Source organism: Canis lupus, chromosome 32 (assembly GCF_011100685.1).
Source record: "Canis lupus familiaris isolate Mischka breed German Shepherd chromosome 32, alternate assembly UU_Cfam_GSD_1.0, whole genome shotgun sequence".
In the NCBI taxonomy this organism is placed as follows: Eukaryota; Metazoa; Chordata; class Mammalia; order Carnivora; family Canidae; genus Canis; species Canis lupus.
The window spans coordinates 37,263,431-37,283,063 of NC_049253.1; the positions used below are offsets into that span (position 1 = coordinate 37,263,431).

General features: G+C 39.7%; 1 protein-coding gene across 1 annotated transcript in view; it reads right to left on the reverse strand.

Annotated features, from left to right (window-relative positions):
* FRAS1 (Fraser extracellular matrix complex subunit 1) overlaps positions 1-19,633 on the reverse strand; it is a 434,689-nt gene that overhangs the window by 47,346 nt on the left and 367,710 nt on the right. Inside the window, 8 exon segments of the mRNA XM_038582341.1 lie at positions 1,438-1,594; positions 5,021-5,226; positions 11,858-12,005; positions 12,562-12,722; positions 14,694-14,976; positions 14,978-15,039; positions 16,283-16,529; positions 18,705-18,873. Coding sequence (XP_038438269.1) covers positions 1,438-1,594; positions 5,021-5,226; positions 11,858-12,005; positions 12,562-12,722; positions 14,694-14,976; positions 14,978-15,039; positions 16,283-16,529; positions 18,705-18,873 — 1,433 coding nt within the window.

Genomic DNA, 19,633 nt, shown 5'->3' on the forward strand with positions numbered 1-19,633 from the left:
TCCATTATATTCTCAGGGTGTAGGGTGAGGTGGTAGTGGTGGATAGAGTGAGATTAAAAAGGGAAAACTGAGAGTAATTACAAATTTTAGATTATTTCTAACATACTATAATATTTTGCAGTAATTTCTAGAGTCTCTGTTCATTTTCCTCTTTCCCTCTGAGAAAATCAATTCTTCCTAATTGTAGAAGATAAGATTCATTGGAGGTTTTGTAGTCTAATGAACGTTCTTTGAGGGGATCCCTGGGTGGATTAGTGGTTTGGTGCCTGCCTTTGGCCTGGGGCGTGATTCTGGAGACCCGGGATCAAGTCCCATATCGGGCTACCTGCATGGAGCCTGCGTCTCCCTCTGCCCGTGTCTCTGCCTCTTCCTCTCTCTCTCTGTGTCTCTCATTAATAAAATAAATAAAATCTTAAAAAAAAATGAATGTTCTTTGAAACTTAGGAGAGTCCCTTATTACCTCTCTGAGCCTCAATCATAGGGTTTCTGTGTGAGCAAGAGACATTCACTTCAGGATCTGAACCTGAGTCCTTAGGCAAAGGACTAATTTAGCTTCAAGTCTGGCTCTTCTTATTTTACCCAGTGTCCAAGTTGTCCTTGATTTTATATCAGAAACTCTGGAGTCTCACTAACTCTCATGTAGATTCTAGAATCTGATAAAATAAGGGTTACAAGCAGTTTTGCTGCTTACAGCTATGTAACTACGAGCATAAATTACATAAATTTGCTGAGGCCCAATTTCTTCACCTATAAAATGGGGATTATAACACCTACCTCAAGGGGTTACTGTCAGGATTACATGAAATAATATAATATGCTTAGTGTGGTTCTTGGTATAAGGTAAACATTCAAATAAAAACAGCTATTACTATCTGTAATACTATTATCCATTCAAAATATCTATTTGAATAAAAAAATTATGTGCCAATTTGAAACAGATTTGGTTTTATTTTCCCCAGTGCCTGGGTCATTCTTTGCTGACTCGCAACTAAAGAATTTAAGATTTTTTTGGTTAATAGGCCAAATCAATTAGAAGAAAACTGAGAAATTAGACTTTTCTGGGAAGGTGGCAGTGTTTAAATTAGTTCATTGGATTCAACTCATTCTGATCATATTTCTAATCTTGCTCCTGAACTCCAGTGACTCACAGAGGTTTTATTCTTAGCATCTCTGTCCTGGCTTATAACCATACCCATTCCTTTTCTCTTGGCAATGTGATAGAGAATAATGAGATTAAGCACACCTATAAACTTATTGGAATTCTATAGAGGATGATCACTGGCTGCCAACAGTTTATATAAATACTCTGAGATTGTTATCGGTAGACACTTTTACAATACTTTCATTTTTACAAAACACCTATAATTACATTATTAGTAAAACATCAGTTCGTATTCTATCAACCAAAGAGTAACGAAAGACAGTATCTTCTGTTACCATCTTCATCATTGGATATGGTGATGGTGGCCATGTTATTTTTCCCAATTCTGGCTCCACTCCAGTGGTTTCCAAGAGGATGGCCAAGGTAGACCCTGAATTGTTCCTCAGGCTCAAACATGGAGTCATCATGGATAGAAACAGTACAGTTCTTCATCTAGAGCCAATGTTATAAGATAGATTAACATTTGCAGTGAAAAATCAGTAATTTTCTTGCTTTTCCTAGAAAATGATTTTTCTTTTTTGCAGCATCAGAGAGTCAGCACAAATTCAAAAGGATCCAAACGATTTCATTTGTAAAATAGAATATTTAAATCTAACAGTTCATGCCTGACTGGGACATACCCATATGCAGAGTCCTGTATTAGAACATTCCAAACTGAATGATTCATCATGGGTTATGCAAAACAAAATTAATAAAGTAACCCACTCCAATGCACCTGTAGGAAACTTGTGCACTTTCCCTAATCAAACCAATGTGTACATACACATTATGAAAGGTAAATTTCTGGGCAGCCCAGATGGCTCAGCGGTTTAGCGCCGCCTTCAGCCCAGGGCCTGATCCTGGAGACATGGGATCCAGTCCCAGGTCAGGCTCCCTGCATGGAGCCTGCTTCTCCCTCTGCCTGTGTCTCTGCCTCTCTCTCTCTCTCTCTCTCTGTCTCTGTCTCTCATGAATAAATAAATAAAATCTTAAAAAAAAAAAAAAGGTAAATTTCTGATGTTGGGGGTCTAACATATGGATTAGGATTCCTGGAAAGAGCTAACCAATGGTCCTTTCCCTCAGTAAAAACTGAAGAGTTTTAGAAGAAATTCAGAAAGGCTTCTTGTTAGGCTTAAGACATCTTTCAATGCTGCACCTTTCAAATGTTCTGTCAAATGGTGTCTCATCTGAAAACTGCTGAGTCCTGAAAGTCTGAGAACATAATCTAAATCCCTGCTTGATGGAAAGAAATCAAGTGTTTCCCACACTGAGTATTCTTTACTGAGCACTCTATTCTTAAGAAAACATAAAATAAGGCCAAAACATTTTAGATAATGCAGTAACCTCAACAGTAGAGTCATGTGATGTGAAGTAGGATTATTTTTAGTTGAACCATTTTAAATCTACTCTGCTATTCTGTGGGTATAGAGAAGTTCTACTCTCATACTTCTGAAATCATACTAAATGGAAGGAGAACATCCTGTGAACATTTATAGGTAGCTTGCTAACCTGATTTTAAGCCCCTAAAGAATGTCTCTTTTTTCTTGATAGAAAGCATGAATTTAGTAGTGACTCTTCAGGATATCCTTTTAAAAAGGACATTCTAATGACTGACAAGTTTCAAAGACAGATTGCTGAGCATGCCAGAGAAAATGAAGATTCCAAAGTGCACTTATGAAGAATGATAGGTTGTCACGTGGGTAACATAGATGAATAGACTGTATTTTCTTTATAATTTTATTAAATTATAAACTGTCTCCTGGATAGGCAGAGAATCCTCTTTTGAACTTAAAACAAATATAGACATGTAGACTCAAAGCTGAAGATCATATCTGTAGTATTTGTGTATGTTTTTAAACACGTGTTTTGACCTGCCACCAGTAAAATTCCCGTAATATATAACTAAGACAGGGCTTCTATGAGTCATGAATGTATAAAAGACCAAGGAAGCTATCACTATTTTTTTTGGTAGTAAAGATGAACAGGGAAGAATTTGCAGTAACTTTGGATGTGTAAGATATTCTAATGCTAAACTTCAAAAGGACTAATCATAGAGCAAACACCTGATATGTTTGACTATACCAGAATTGAAAAAAACTATTCAACTAAGAACACCATGATCAAAAGTAATAGATAAGTGACAGAAAGGAAAAATATTTATAATGTCTAAAATGTCTACAACTGGCAAGGAATTAATACTTAGAATATACGAGAAAGATTGCAAATCAGTAGGAAAAGGCAACAATACAATAATAAGGAACAAAGGATAAAAACAATTAATTTACATAAGAAGAGACCCAATAAGCTAACAGGCATATATATATACTGGTAGTAACTGGAGAAATGCAAATTTCAAAATGATATAACTTTATACATAGTAGATTAGCAAAAATTCAAAAGATGAGTAATGCTAAGTGTTGGAGAGGATATAGGATTATAACAACCTTCATGCCACTGCTAATGACTTTCTGGAAAGTATTCTGACACTATTTTTTCAAAGTAAGCACAGACATGGCCTTTGGTCCAGCAATTTTGCTGCTGAGTGTATATCCAAAGAAATTCCCACTCAGGTCTGTAAGTGGCTATGTATGGGGTTGTGCACTGCAGCACTATCTGTGGTGGCAGAGTGTTAGGAGATGACTGGGCACTATTTCTGGAGTTCCTCACTATCTATTGCTAAGAGTGGGTGGTTAAAATGTACTAAATACACATCACAAAATACTATGCACTATCTCAGCAATAGATTAGATGTACACATAAATGTGGACAGATATTAAAATATATTACTGAGTAAACAGTAAAAGTTTGAAGAAGCTGTAACACAGGAGTTTTATAAGTTAAAATTTGAATACAAAACAACCAGCATTTTTATTTATTTTATTTTTTTTATAATAAATTTATTTTTTATTGGTGTTCAATTTGCCAACATACAGAATAACACCCAGTGCTCATCCCGTCAAGTGCCCACCTTAGAGCCCGCCACCCAGTCACCCCCACCCCCTGCCCACCTCCCCTTCCACCACCCCTAGTTTGTTTCCCAGAGTTAGGAGTCTTCCATGTTCTACAACCAGCATTTTTAAAGAATAAATATAAATTAAGAGATACACATTAAACACGACAGATTGATGAGTTCTGAGAGGGGGAATGGAATGTGGCTAGAGAGTAGGCATCAAATAAAACAAATAAAGTAAGAGAAAGGACCTTGAAATGACCAATGGGGACTGTGTGTCTTGAATCAAGAGGGTGCAAGTGACTCAATTATCTGAAACTGAAATCCAAAAATGGGGAAATGTGATTCCTATTCCATATACATACACTTTTGACATACATTGAGGTTGCAGGCTTTGAGTCTAATGCAGCTATACTTACTGACTGGAGTTTCTCAGGAGTTCCTATGCCCATATACACCACTGTTCATGTGTATTGCTAAGAAGAGAACATTCTATTGGCTTGAATCTGCTCAACTGTCTACCTATTTGGTACTATCCTATTGGTTCTATACTAGAACATATGCTGCCCTGAGACAGGGGCCCAGGTATTGGAGAATTGTCTTGTCCTCCTCTAGGTAACATTGGTGGAGTGTGTTCATCTCGAATGCAATTGCAAATTAAGAGAAGCCTCATTCATTTGATTCTGTTAAATTCCAGAAATGTTACATATACTCTAAATTCCCAGCTAAACCAATGATATATGTATTTGGTTGTAAACAGGATACAAAGAAGAAAGCCATATGAGACTGATGATAATATTACAAATAATATCAATTAGTAAAAGAATTCCTAGGATGTACAGAATTTGTCTAAATTACTTCATTATGGACAAGTAAAGGTATCAAGGAAAAACACAATCTGATCTTTCAGCCATCATGAATCCACTTACTTTCTCCCCTTTCAGAAATGTAATCCGTGAAAAGTCCTCATTTCTTCTCTCCTCAAAGTCCTCCATGACATGAGCTGAATGGCCCTGGGTATAGCATCTCACTGATGACTCATAGCTCAGATCTCCACTCCGAATGATGGGCACTTGCAGGACACCCTCCTTCTCCTTCACTAGGAGCAAATCCTTGGCAAACTGCATGCTGGGCACTAGGGGAGCATAAGGAAAGATGGAGGCATCATTAGTGGGAGACAGAGAAAAGGTGGCCATAGTCCTCAGAAGCCCTCAGTAGCCACTTGGTAGGAAAGTTCTACTAAGGGCCATCAGAGGCTGGCAAATCAGAGATGGTAAGCAGATTTCAAGACATGCTTGGTCCCAAGACAAGGGAACTGCTTCCACTGTTGAGTGTACTTCTAATGAAACAGAATAAATCAATTTTGCACCTGTTTTCTCCTAGCTTCAGGGTGTAGTCCCCATTTCAAATGCAAACAAGTAATGCAAGTAAAGAAATGGGCCAGGTGTAAGGAAAATTTTTATTAAGACTTGAGTATGCAAAAAAAGTTCAAATTTTGTCTAAGGCTACAAAAAGGAAAAAAGCAGTGTAAGCCTGAAAATAAGTGGCCACTCACATTGGTCCTGGGCCAGACAGACAGTAGGGAAGAATGGGGACATTGGTAAAGAGGAAAGTGCAGGCCTTTTTAAAGGGGGTCATCCCTCAACTCCAGTCTTTTGTTGACAAATCATCCTATTTTCAGATGAAATCAGAAGTCTGGATTTTTATGTCTTATCTGCTAAATTTCAAAAAAGTAATCAGTTAAAATGGTATAAAGAAATTCCATATAGGCCAGACCATTTGTGCCAAATGAAAGACATCCACATGTTGAATTTGGCCAGTGGGCTCCCAGTCTGTGTCTACTGCTATAAAATCACCTTTTCTTTTATAGCTCAAATGATCTCATTTGACTTTAAGAAGGGACTATAGCCACATTGTGTTAAAAAACATGGGCTTTTCAGTCAACAGTTCTCAATATGAAGAATCATTTTTTCCCTTACTTCCTACAATGCCTACATAATGCTCTATATTAAGACATGTCATCTTTTGAGACCAACATCTTGTTGATTGCTGGTTCTTTTTTTTTTTTTTAAGATTTATTTATTTATTGGAGAGAGAGAGAGAGAGAGAGAGAGAGAGAGCACGCGCTTGTGGAGGGAGGGAGAGAAAGTCAAGTGGACTCTGTGCTGAGCATAGAGCCTGATGTGAGGCTTGATCCCATGACCCCTGAGATCAGAACCTGAGTTGAAACCAAGAGTTAAAGGTTCAACCGGCTGAACCACTCAGGCACCCTACTGGTTCTTGATTTCTTAATGAACAATATGAAGAAGTAGTCCCTCCAGTCTGGTCACATGTCAAAGTATACTGTGGCAGAAGCTGACCCTAAAGCTGTAGTCCCCTATTTCTTCACTGTGTCTTGCATATGCCCTGCCAAACCTGAAAGGAAGGAACCAAAAGGCAAGGACCCAAGCATTCTGCAAGTCCATATGTAAAAAGTTGTTTGACTCCAACCTACCCACTGCTCAGAACCATTGGTGTGAGCAAAAACAAAGCAAACTCATTATCTAAGCTAAATCTAGGAGTTATCACTTATTACCAAAGAAAAACCCAAAAGATACTTCTTAAAAGAACACCACACCTAAAGGAAAATTAACAACTTTGGCATTAAGCCCCAAACATTTATCATTTAGGGTTCTGTCATCTAGGAAAATGGTCTGTACTGTCAAAAGGTGTGTGGCAATGACATGACCTAGCATAGAAGGACAAGAAGGAAACTTGTTGGCAGGTAAAAACAACAAGCAAGGAAGCTTTTCTGCTCATGAAAGATTATCGAAAGCTTTGGATTGATTTTTCTTGCTGGCCTGAGAGGCACCATGTCAGATGATAGTTATAAGTGAAAGGGGTAAGTTTGGGTTTTGTCGTGTATTAATCAACCCAAAGTTCTTCTTGAGCTGTAAAAGACTCCTTTTTTTCCTCTTTAACTAGATATTAAGCCCCACTCCTTTCCCTATCTGGAAAAAGAGGGAGAAAGAGAGAAGTAGAAGTAAGGGCAGTGGGTAAACATGTCTCATGATTGCATGCCATGCAGGGAATGGTCCTTGCCTTGTGGAGCGACTAGTCTGGTGGAAGACTGAGGCAAGAGACAATGGAAAAACCATAAGGTGGGTTCAGTGTTAGATCTGTACATGGGGGTTCATGGCATACAAAGGAAGGCCCAGTCCAAGTCCAGCAGTATGTAAAGGGCTTCCATATATGTCATTTCATGTTCTCTTCTCAGTGCCCTGATTATAATCCCCTCAGGAAGTAGGAGCACTCTTCTCAGTTCTGCTTGACTATAGAACACCTTCTCCTTCCACACCGATGGGATGTGTGCCCATGAAATAGGGATGACTTGTGGAGGTTCACAGGTTTGCACTGGGTATCATACACTTATTGTCACACTCTCAGCACATTCATCACGCACAACCCAATTTGTAGTTCTTTCCTTACTTGTGCTAGTCATTTGTCCTGAAATAGATGCTGGGACTCTCCTCTCCACTCCATTGTAACCCACACAGTGCTAGGTGCCAGTTTTAGGCATGGAAAATGTTATCCACTAATATTCTCAGTAACTGATAAAGTAGGTGCAAATGCCACCCTCTGATTTTCACGGGCCTCTTTATGGGCCATAGTTAGGTTGGAGATTTAGGAGAAATCCTGTGTCCAGTTCTCCAGAGTTAGAGTAGGTAGGATATAGTGCACATCCAGGTATATGATGAGATCATGGCTACAAGGCTTTTCCTGTCTTGCTCAGCATTCCTCAAGTCCATACCAAAGTCTAACTCCAGGTACCAGAGCAGCAGAAGAAAGTACAAATAGGAAAATGTTTTGAGATTGACTACTCAGATGATTTAAGGGCCTGAGATCACCGTGTGGAAAGACAAAATACCTAAGGTCACTTGGAAGACTGAAAGTTGACTTTATAAGGAACTGAGTGACACTGAGCATCTAAAACTGCAATGTGAAGAGTAAGCACGCTAGGGTATAAACCAGAAGGCTGGATGTGGATAGAACAGACCTAGGTTTTAAGTCTGGTCCCATCACTTCCTCTCTGTATGACTTTGGTCAAATTATTAACCTGTTTCACTAGTAGAAGAGCTTGTAAAGATTAGAGAGAAGGTAAGATATTTCCACTTTACAATGTGCACAAGGAAAAAACTCAACAAGAATTAGCAAGAACTAAGAAGAAGGATGACTGATAGACAACCACTGAACACTACAATGGGTTACTGAAATCGGTTTGGGGATTTCTTTCTCTGGGATGAATTCCTGACTGAATACAGTTTGTTGTAACCTCCCTGAAACATGAGATATATCTAACATATTCATTTTCTAAGTTTGCAACCCTAACGTTCATCAATAAAATGTAGAAAAAAATCCACATGGAATCTTTTCTGTTGATATGGGGCAATGAGTTTTGTTGCACATAACTGGAGTTCCACGGGCAAGTGTGATAAACTACTGATGTGTCAGGAAGAAAAGAAATTAACATGTAATAAAATCTACTATGTGCCATGGTAGATATGTTCACAAACCTTATCTAATTTAATCCTTACAATAACCTTGTACGGTAGGTACTTTCATTACCTACAGATTAAAAAAATGAGGCTCAGTAACCTTATGTTCCTAGTCTAAGGCCAGAAGGTAGGAAGTGGTGGGCTGGTATTTTATTTTAGGACTTCTGATTTTGCATTCCCTTTCCATCCCATTAGAAGGAAATTAACTACTTTTCATGAAAAAGAACTAGAAACCTTCTCAAGAATAAGAAGAATAACTGAATTTCTTTCCTTCTTCTTTTTATGAATAAGGAAAAAAACACATCTCACAGATTCTACTGCTGCACCAAATAGGACTGTTTAGTGTGGTGCAAAGAATATGGACAAGCCAAAGTCTTAGAACGCATGCTGGTCCTTCTCTGTATGAGATTTTGAGTGTACTCTCCTGATTCTAGTCTCCTTATCTACAGAAATACTAACAAATATACATGAGATTATCAGCAAATGAGATGTCTAGTATAACACTCTGTAAACTGAGGTAATGTATAATATAAAATAGTTTGTTATAATCTTGTTCACAGTTTAAAAGTTTCCATTTTATGGATTATAAGCCAAAATCTAGAAATTAGAACTAAAACTTCCTCAAGAAAACTCAGGAAAAAAATCTTTGTAACCTTGGGTCAAAGAAAGATTTCTTAGAAACAACATAAAAAGTACAATCCATAATCAAATTATTGATAAATAGGACTATTTTAAAGTGAAAAACTATTGCCCTTTGAAAGACCTTGTTAAAAGAACAAAAACCAAGCAACAGGTTGGGAGAAAATATTTGCAAAACACAAATGTCTGTCCAGATTTTATAACAATGCAATAATAGAGGGAAAAATAACCCAATTAAAAATGAGGTAAATATTTGAATAATACTTTGCTAAAGAAGATATATAGATGGTAAGTAAGCACTTGGAAAGATCTCAGTGTCATTAGTCATTAGGGAAATTACTTTCAAACCATGGGACATCACTATACATCTACTAGGATAACTAAAGAAATCCCACCAAAAGCTGACAGCCCCAAATGTTGGTGAGGATATGGAGCACCCAGAATTCTCATATACTGCTGGTGGTAATGCAAAATAGTTACAACCACTTTGGCAAACAGGCTGGCAGTTTCTTATAATGTTTTTTTTTTTTTAATTTTTTTTATTTTTTTAGTTTCTTATAATGTTAAACACTTACCATACATTCCGGCAACCCGACTCCTAAGTGTTTACCCCAGAGAAATAAAAACCTATATTCACACAAAAACTATATGCAAATATTGATAGTCATTGCAGTCATAACTGCCAAAACCTGGAAACAACTCAAATGTCATTCAACAGCTGAATGGATGAACAAATTGTAGTACATCTATATAAAGGGAAACTACTCTGCAGTGAGGGAAATGAACTACTCATATATGTAACGACATGGTTCTCAGGCACAACATTCTAATGAAAGAAGCCGGACCCAAGTTGCTATATTACAGGATTCCAATTATATGACATTCTGGAAGCAACAAAACTATATAGACATAAAACCAGCAGTGGTTGCCAGGGCTTGAGTCAGGCAAGACATTGTCTGCAAAGGGGCACAAGAGAATTCTGTAGGGTATTGAAACTGTTCCACATTTTGATTGTGGTGGTGGGTACGCCACTGCATGCATCTGTCAAAATTCAGAACTGTGGACTAAGAGGGTGAATTTTAATTTGTATATGTTAGATCTCAATAAACCTAGGTCTAAAATAAGATATTATTTAGGACATTTGCATTACATATGCATTATATATGCATTGTGTGTGTGTGTATATATATATGTATACACACACACACACACACATTTTTTTTCCTTTTGAAGGGTACATATAACAATAAACTGTTTAAAATGGTTGTCTAAGAGAACAACCAGAGTTAGGAGACAGGGGTAGAAGGTAGACTTAATTTTCATAGTATATTTTTTTTGTCACTTAAAAAAATTATTTATTTATTCATGAGAGACACAGAGAAAGAGGCAGAGACACAGGCAGAGGGAGAAGCAGGCTCCCCATGGGAAGCCCAATGTGGGACTCGATCCAGGACTCCGGGATCATGACCTGAGCCGAAGGCAGATGCTCAACCGCTGAGCTGCCCAAGTGCCCCTTTTTCTGTCACTTAAAAAAAATCTAAATAAATAAATAATTTAAAAATAAATGAAAGCATTAAGGATCACCCTGCTTGGCTGCCTATTTCTTTTCTGGTGACTTTTCAGTCACTGAAAGAGTCTGATCATGGGTGCTATTGTCAACCACTGGCAACGTTAATGAGGGTCCTCTTGCTTCAGGTGAAAAGTTTGACCTGACCTTCTTACGAACTCCAGAATTTGACAATTCTAAATTTCATCAACTCTTCCCAAGAAGCAACTGTCCTTTCCTTGCCATCTTCCTATTAGTTAGGTTAAATCTTCAGTGGCGACTGCTAATTTGTTCATGTACTTGCTGTCTATTCTTTCCTGTACATCATCTACAGGACTGCCAGCGTCAGTTTCCTCCCTCAGAAATCATACTACTTAGAAGCAGCTGCTGGTCCTCTGCTTACAGATCCCTTAGGCCAGCTACAACATAAGAAGACCTTTTAGAACTGGACTCCAACCTGTCTTTACATTTCATTTCCTTCTATTCATCTCCTGCCAGGCTTAAAACAAAAGTATCTCACTGTTTTCCAAATATGCGTCTTTCAAAATTTTATAGCGCATATGTACTATATCTCTCCATTTGACAAAACTTTATTTCACTATCCATTAGACGAACTCATATCATATTCTAAAACCCGGTTTAAATATCACATCCTTTGTGAAATCTACAGTTCTTCCACAAATAGTTGCTGTTCAGTCGCCTCTGCTCCCCTACTACTGGATTTATAGCACTATTAGGTCATTTATCATAATATATTCTAATTTTTCTGTTTAAAGGTCTGATCTCCCCAACTAGACATTGAGATTCTTGAGGACAGGGTCCAAGGCTTATATATCTTTTTGTGCCTAGCACAGTAGCAGAAACATGAATTTTTATCTCTCTCCCATATTTCTATGGGAAAGTAGGTACATACATGTGCTCACACATTCATACACACACAATTTCTTGAGTGAAAAGGTGAATGAGTTCTAATGTCATATATTTGGAAGGTAAGGAAGAAACAAAAATATAGTCTGAGCCACGAGCTGACATCTATAATATCTTACCATCCTGGAATGTGTCATTAATTGCAATCACAGCCTGGAAGGGTTTGGTCAGTTCGGCCCCTTGTGCTGAGCTGAGAAAAACCACAAACGTCTCTAGCCCTTCAATTACTGGATACTGAGTGTCATCCAAAATAGTCAAGGTGCAATACTAGAAAAAAAAAAAAAAATCATGACTTTGATTAGGCTTACTATGGTGATCACTTCACAATATACACAAATACTGAATCATTTTATGTTGTGCACCTGAAACTAATATGCTATATGTTGATTAATCTTGATCTAAAAAATAATATAAGAAGAAGAAAAATCAAAGTAAACCTTACAGACACGCAACACCCATTTGCCTTTAGCAGAGTACAAAGGTGGTAACTTGCTTTCTGCGGTGGTCTGACAGTAAGTTTTTTAGTCCATAAAACGATAATCTCTTACAAAACCTTTAGGGGTTCTGTCTCTAGATATTTACATTAAACAAGTACAGTTCATATACTAAATCTGTGGTGATGGATATTAGATGCTGACAATGTCACTTGGAGAGTTTGTAGAAGCTCTCTCTGGGTTTATTCTTTTGTTTGCATGTTTGTGTTTGTGAAGAAAGGGAAGACAGTAATAAGGCAAGGGTTGTTCAGAGTCCTCCAGAGAGTTTGGAGAGCAGAATAGAGCCCACATTAACAGGCCCATCTGGCCTTTGACTGCTCTATGCTCACCTGCTCAGTGACACCTGGCCCAAACTCCACCTTCCTAGAGCTGGGAACATAGTCAACTCCTGGAGTGGCAGAAGCTGGGTCTGAAGGTCGTGTTGCACACCAGACAGATGTGAAGGTAGAAAGGTCAGTCCCATGGCGGATAACTGGAATCCTCACTGTACCTAAATGGATATCCACAGAGATGTCAATGGTTAGTCTCGGGCCAGCACAGTGGGTTTTCAGAATAATGTTCTTCCTCACAGCAGCAGCAGCTTTACCCTGTGAGCTTGTCTAATACAATTTCAGTGATGCTCCTGTGTTCCCTCTGAGGAAAGCTGTGAGGTGCCACTCCCCACCCCCCACTTTTACTAACAATATGAAGAGCAGACCTGGAGGAGGGCTTCATGGAGGTAGTACTGGAGAGACAGCCCTTAGGAGAAAGTGGTTTTGTGGTTTTATGAAAGACACGGTTCATAGGAGAAAAACAAACTGGAGAGGGCCCATCAAAAAACATCTCAAGCCTATTTCAGGAGAAGAAACTCGAGACGAGAGCCTCAGGGGTGATATAGGAAATAGTCAATTAAGAACGAACCAGCTAAGGAACTCTATGGGGCCTGAAGCTGCATGTTCCTAATTAAATGTTCCTAACTGGGTTGATTTCCCTATTTTATCCGAGTGGTGCACACATCATTATTTAAACCATGTGTGTGTTTTTTTTTAAATTTTTTATTTATTTATGATAGTCACACAGAGAGAGAGAGAGGCAGAGAGGCAGAGACACAGGCAGAGGGAGAAGCAGGCTCCATGCAGGGAGCCCGACGTGGGATTCGATCCCAGGTCTCCAGGATCGCGCCCTGGGGCAAAGGCAGGCACCAAACCGCTGCGCCACCCAGGGATCCCTAAACCATGTGTGTTATTGCTTATCTTAGGAATGAAGCTCATCTTCTGGTCCACGGTGACATCATACTTTGTAGTGTCCTAATGATGTACTTGTAGATTTTTAGCTATTTTCCCAATCAAGGTCAAAGAAAAGCAAAAGAAAATCCCATCAATCATATTTTTTCAGCCAATAAGCTGCAAGATGACAAGTAGTCATGGCTGAGCATTTGGTGTATAAGAAGGAAACATGGTATAGGAAAGGTCTAGGTTCTAATCTCAGCTCTGCCATATTAGCTTACTGATCTCTGAGGCTTTATTTCATCTCTCTGAGCCTCCCTTTGCTCTTCTATATAATGTTTTCTTTTCTACAGAAGACTAAATGAGAATGTATGGAATGCAGATGGCATGGTGCTGGGCATTGAGTAAGTGCTCAAAAATACTTGTTCCCATTATCTCTCAGACTATCACCTTCGAAGAGGTGAATGACCTTGACCAGGTGGCTCAGATCACTGATGCTCAGTGCAGCTGCTGCCCCTTCTGGCAGTATGTCTGCTAGTAGCACTCAGAAGACTTTGAGGCCTTTGTGGAGCCAAAAGAAGAAAGGAGCCTGGGTGGAAGAAATCTGCCCACTGACTGCTTTGGGGCATGATATGAATGAAAAAGTTTCATTTGTTAGGACACTAAACTTTGGAATTTATTTGTTCTGGCAGCTAACAGTATGCTAAAGTAAGTTTACCCCCATCCTCAAAACAGATCATATTTCTCACCTTCAGAAGCTAAAATGCTTAGCACCATGTCCTTCCTCTGGACCACAGAGATCATTCAATGAAGCTCTAAGCCAGATCCCTCCCTGCCATCAGTAACCAGGGCAAGAAAAGTGGATGGAATTCCCTATTCTTCACTACCTTCCATTTTTGGTCTTAATGCTTGGTATTATATGTCTCAGACTGACAATGGAGTCACTGAGGCATTCCTCAGAATGCCACTGCATTCTCAAATGTCTTCAGGACATTCTTAAATTTAAAAGGAAACTGTTCAAGAAAGGGATCAGGATGTGGGCAATAGAATCCCAGAGATTCTCTATTACCTGCATCTTTTTTTTTAAGGTTTTATTTATTTATTCATGAGAGGCAGAAAGAGAGAGAGAGGCAGGCAGAGACACAGGTGGAGGGAGAAGCAGGCTCCATGCAGGGAGCCCAATGTGGGACTTGATCCTGGGACTCCAGGATCACGCAGGCGCTAAACCGCTGAGCCACCCAGGGATCCCCTATTACCTGCATCTTCACTGACAGTGAAAGCCGTGTTGCCTAGGGACACAGTGGAGGCATCATTGGGACCACTAATGAGCACCTTGGCCGATGCCACCCTTCCGATGCGGGCATTGTCAGAAGCATCTGCCAGGGCAATCTCAAACTCTTCTTCCTCTTCATACTCGCTGTCATCAATAAGCATGACATCACAGGTGGACATGGTGACACCAGGCCCAAATATCACACGACTGTCAGCAGACATCCCTCTAGATTTAAAATCAGAGCCAGATTCTAGAGCATAGAGGACTACTTCCCATAGCTGACTTAGGGACTGTGTAGCAAATTGCAGATACAATGCTGCTTGAATCTCCTGAAATACAAATGGTAAGAAAATCAAAGCATTTGAATGAGCACTTCTCAAATATTAAAATCTCTGATAATTTGGTAAGCTTGGTTCCCTCTGACCCATCCCATCACTACTTCTGTTCAAACTCTGACATGAAGCCTTCCTGCATTTGCAGCTTCTTAAGCCTGTGGTATAAACCACTTGAGGATTTCATATACTCCAGATACTTCACCAAACAACTTAAAATGGATTTCCTATTCTGTGAATTTTGTGCTCTGTTAATTCACAAGACTCATTGCTCAACATCTAAGACCACAGCGGGTATAAAGATAAGAGACATATTTGGTACTTTAAGTAGCAAAGTAATTGAGTCCCAAAGGTCGTGCTCTGAGCACAGTTCACTGCCTTTCTGAATAAACTTCTGCACTTTAATTTCCAGGGAGAAATCAGCTTGTTTAAAAAAAGAAAAACAAAACAAAATAAAACCTGCATCTCTGTACAAATGACTTTACTTATTAGTGTTGCCATGTCCCCAGAAGATAGCCTGTTCTGGGCCTGGCTCGCTGGCCCAGAGCAATCAATGGGCCTTGCCTGTTTTCCAAGTGGCATCACCAAGGGTTTACCCTATCTACAGTGTATGTTACACTAATAGTCAGCAGATTCAATAAAAAACCTGACATCATCACTTATAGTCATGTTCAGGCTTTGAATGAGGATTTAATTTCCATGACTTTAAAAGTCTCAACATTTGCACACTCACAAATGCATACGATCTTTATTTTGTTTTCAATCCCTCAAGCATTGCCCTTTATTTAGCATACATGGTTTATTTCTCATCTGAGCTCTATACATGACAGTCACGTAGGGAAATCTTTAAAATATATTTTCTATCTTCCAAAACTAAGATGAGAAGCCAGTTCTTACAAACTTCCCTCCTTGACCAGGGCTACTAAGTATTTTATAGATTGGGTGATTGATTAGGAATCCTAAGTTCATGAATAATTTGCAAGGCAAAATATGACCAGTCTTCTAGTCACATTAAAGAATAAATGGGAGTGCTAACAACTTGAACTAAGAGAAGCTTTCCAATAGTGCTCACTACAGGTAGGATCATTATTAGAGTTGTTCTGGGAAGTTAAATGAGCTAATACATGTAAAGCACTTACACACAGAAGTTAATATGGTACATGAGGACTTGGCACATAATAAGAACTAAAAAAAAGCTAGCTATTGTTATAGTTCCTTGTCACCCTTGGCACCAACAGACCTTTTCTTTCAATAGGTGCAAATAGGAAACCAGCGCTCTCGTTGACCCGGTAGGTCTTCTTATCAAATTCTAATGTGGGCTCGTCCTCGGAGTCATTGATAATGACCTTCGCCTGGGTGAATTCCCCTAATAGGGCATATGCCGGCATGCTGAGCTCCACGGTGAAACTCTCAACGTTTTCAAACACATCATCATCATTGATGACGATGGTGCAGGACTTGGTGTCCTCTCGCTCATCAAACTGCACCTGTCACAAAGGAAACAACAAACAGTTCTACTGTACCTCATTCCCCTGCTCACTCCCCTAGAACATCATGGGAAAATAGGAACCAAATCTAGTGGGTAGAGCACTGAATGAAACAGCTGGTTCTTCTACCCCAACTTCTTGTTCATCACCTGGAACACTTGGCTACCTCTTCCTAGCCTTCATCTACACACTGGAGCTCATTTACCGCATCAGGACATGGAGGGCAAAGACATCTTTCTACTATTTGGTGACTGTAGCAAAACATGTAGGTAACTATTCATATCTTGTTTTATTAATTCACTTGGGATAGCAAGAGTCATTTGGTTACTCAGGTCCCCTTATATTTGTGGCAGATTTACCTGGAAAGATCTTTGAACTTGGAATGTAAATGTTCTGACTTTAAGCTGGGTCAGTCTATGAATCTTTACAAATGTCAGATTCCTCATCAGCTAAATAACAATTTCACATGCTTATCTTGCATATTTACTGGGAAGATTATATGACACGATGTATTTTAAAGCACTGAACAAATGTGAGATGTTATCCTTATTACCATTACCACATTGCTAACACAATAAAAATTGATATAGAATCTTCAGTTTCCTGAATAATGGAGTTTGAATCCAGAGAAAGTTATAATATCAACAAGCCAGACTGAATCTTGACTTTGTATTTAACTAAATCCTTTGCCATTAAGATAGTCTAGATCTATAATGTAAATGAATTTAGCCTGGTACAAAAAAGAGAAATCATTTTATATTCACACAATTGTGAACTTATAGGGATTTATTCTGGTTTTACTTTGTCTTAATAAAAGGATAAAGATAAAACCTTGAAAAGGAACCAGGGTTATGGACTTATCCAAAACCAAAAGAGTAGAAAATAGGCCTGGACTACACTTTGTGTAAACTGAGATAGCTAAAATGTGTAAAATAGTCATAAACCTCAAGGGACACACAAATCTGAAAAACACATTATTTCCATCAGCAGAAAATTACTATTCCATATCTAATCAACTAATCAAATTAAAATTTACTACACTCCACATTTCAAAACACTCCCAACTGAATGAAACATCTCTAGATCTCTGTTTAGTTCTAGAACCCACTACCTTTCGTCTTTCCTTGACAAACACAAGTATGTACTCTTTATTATGATTTTGCTGAAAGATTCCTTGGCTTATCTATTTTCTTCTAATTCCTCATTTAAATTTGACCTCAGTCCAGCTGAAATAACTCAAAGAGAGAGTCCGCTCCTCGTTACAGAGATTTATGATGTCATAAAAACAGTGAATTTACTTTGCAAAAACATTGAAGAAATACCTAGGAAGCACCAGGTATCGTGCCAAACATAAAAGATGACAAATACGGGGTATCCTACCGTAAAGGAGTTTACTGTTTAAGTCCTCTTCCTTTCTTTTTCTGTTTGCTCTCTGCTCTGTCTCATCCCCCCTGGCACTAGTTACCACCACTGTGGTAGAGACCTGCACATGTAGCGCCACCCTAACTGCTTTCTGCACTTGCTGCCAACCAGCACAGCTGTCCTCTCAGTCTCAGGCTCCTCATACTTGGCTTGTCCAAAGCACAGTCAAGGTCACCCCATCTCCAAACCTGCTCCTCTGACCATGTCCCCTCCCAGCACAGGGCATCACCATCCCTTTCCCGCTTCTGCCCACTCTCTAATCTGCTGTGAAATTCTATCAGTCCTTAGTCATCTTCAGTCTACCCACTTGTTTCCAACCTGGCTTCATAACTGAAACTCAAGCTCCCATCATCTCTTACCCATCTCTTCCAAGAGCTTCCCAACCATCCCCCACACCCTCCTCTGCCCTCCCTTCAGTTAGAGAAGGGCAAGGACTGAGAAAGGGTTTGGATCCCAACAGCCCTGTGTAGAACAGGATGCCCTGGAGGCCTTTTTTAGCCATGAAGCAAAATGTAAAGACTGAGAAGCTAGATAATCCAGACTTCAGCAGTTAAAACTTCCACAGAGAGTAGGACTGGGAAGAACTCAGCCCTGTGGGAAGGGAACACAGGAAAATCACTCGAGGAAGGGCGCCAATGGAAAAGGAGGTGCGGGGAAAATTAGGGGGAAGGTGCCACACTTGCCAACACCACAATGCAGCCCTGGCTGGTACCCTCTGGTGATCGGTATTCAGAGGCCCCCTTGCACACCTACCTGGCCAGCATACTCCACGTAGTCCTGCTGTCCAGGTTGGGAGCTGACCCTGGAGCTGGAGCTGGCAGTGCCTTCCTCAGTGCGACACAGGACGATGGCATACTGGTTCAGGTTCCCACTCCTCTGCACTGTGACGCTGACAGACCCCGCTTTCTCACTGACATTATAGCTAGAAACACACAAAAAGGCAGTCTCTGAAATTCTGAGTTGGGGCTGTGAGGAATCCATTTGTTTAATGCCTGTCTCTTCTGGTTGGCTACTGGTGTCATATAGTTCAGAGAATAGGAAGTTTGGTCTCTTTAAGAAGCCAGGTTATAAATTGAGGAAATGTGTTCACCTGGGACAGTCACAGCACCAAGAGACCAAGGAGGCTGTGGATGCAGAATGGTATCTGCCCCTTTATCAGAGCAAGGTGGAAGTCATTCAGAAGATGGGCAGCACCAAGGAACTATGTACTTTGTACATCAAAACACAGAGAAATGACAATCTCTCCCTAGTGTGGTAGAATAACTAGAATAGTGAGTTCCTAGGAAAGAAAGCTGCTTGCGAGGCAATTAATGACTTAGGTCAGGTGGGAACAGACTGGACCAGATCTCCAGGAAGTGTGCAAAGGAGTCAGGGTGATGGCAGAAATAAGAAAATGAGAATTGGGCCCAGGTAACAAAGCTGTTTAGACAAATGGAGTTTTGTGACATTGTGCTATAGACTGAATATGTCCCCTCAAACTCCTATGTTGAAATCCTAACCCCAATATGTTGATATTTGGGAGGTGACATGAGGGTGGAGCCCTCATGGATGGGTTTGGTACCCTTATAAAAGAGGTCCCATAGAGTTCCTTGGTCCTTCCACCATGTGAGGACACAGGGAAAAGACAACTACCTATGGACCAGGAAGAGGCTCCTCACTAAACACCGAATCTGTCAGCACCT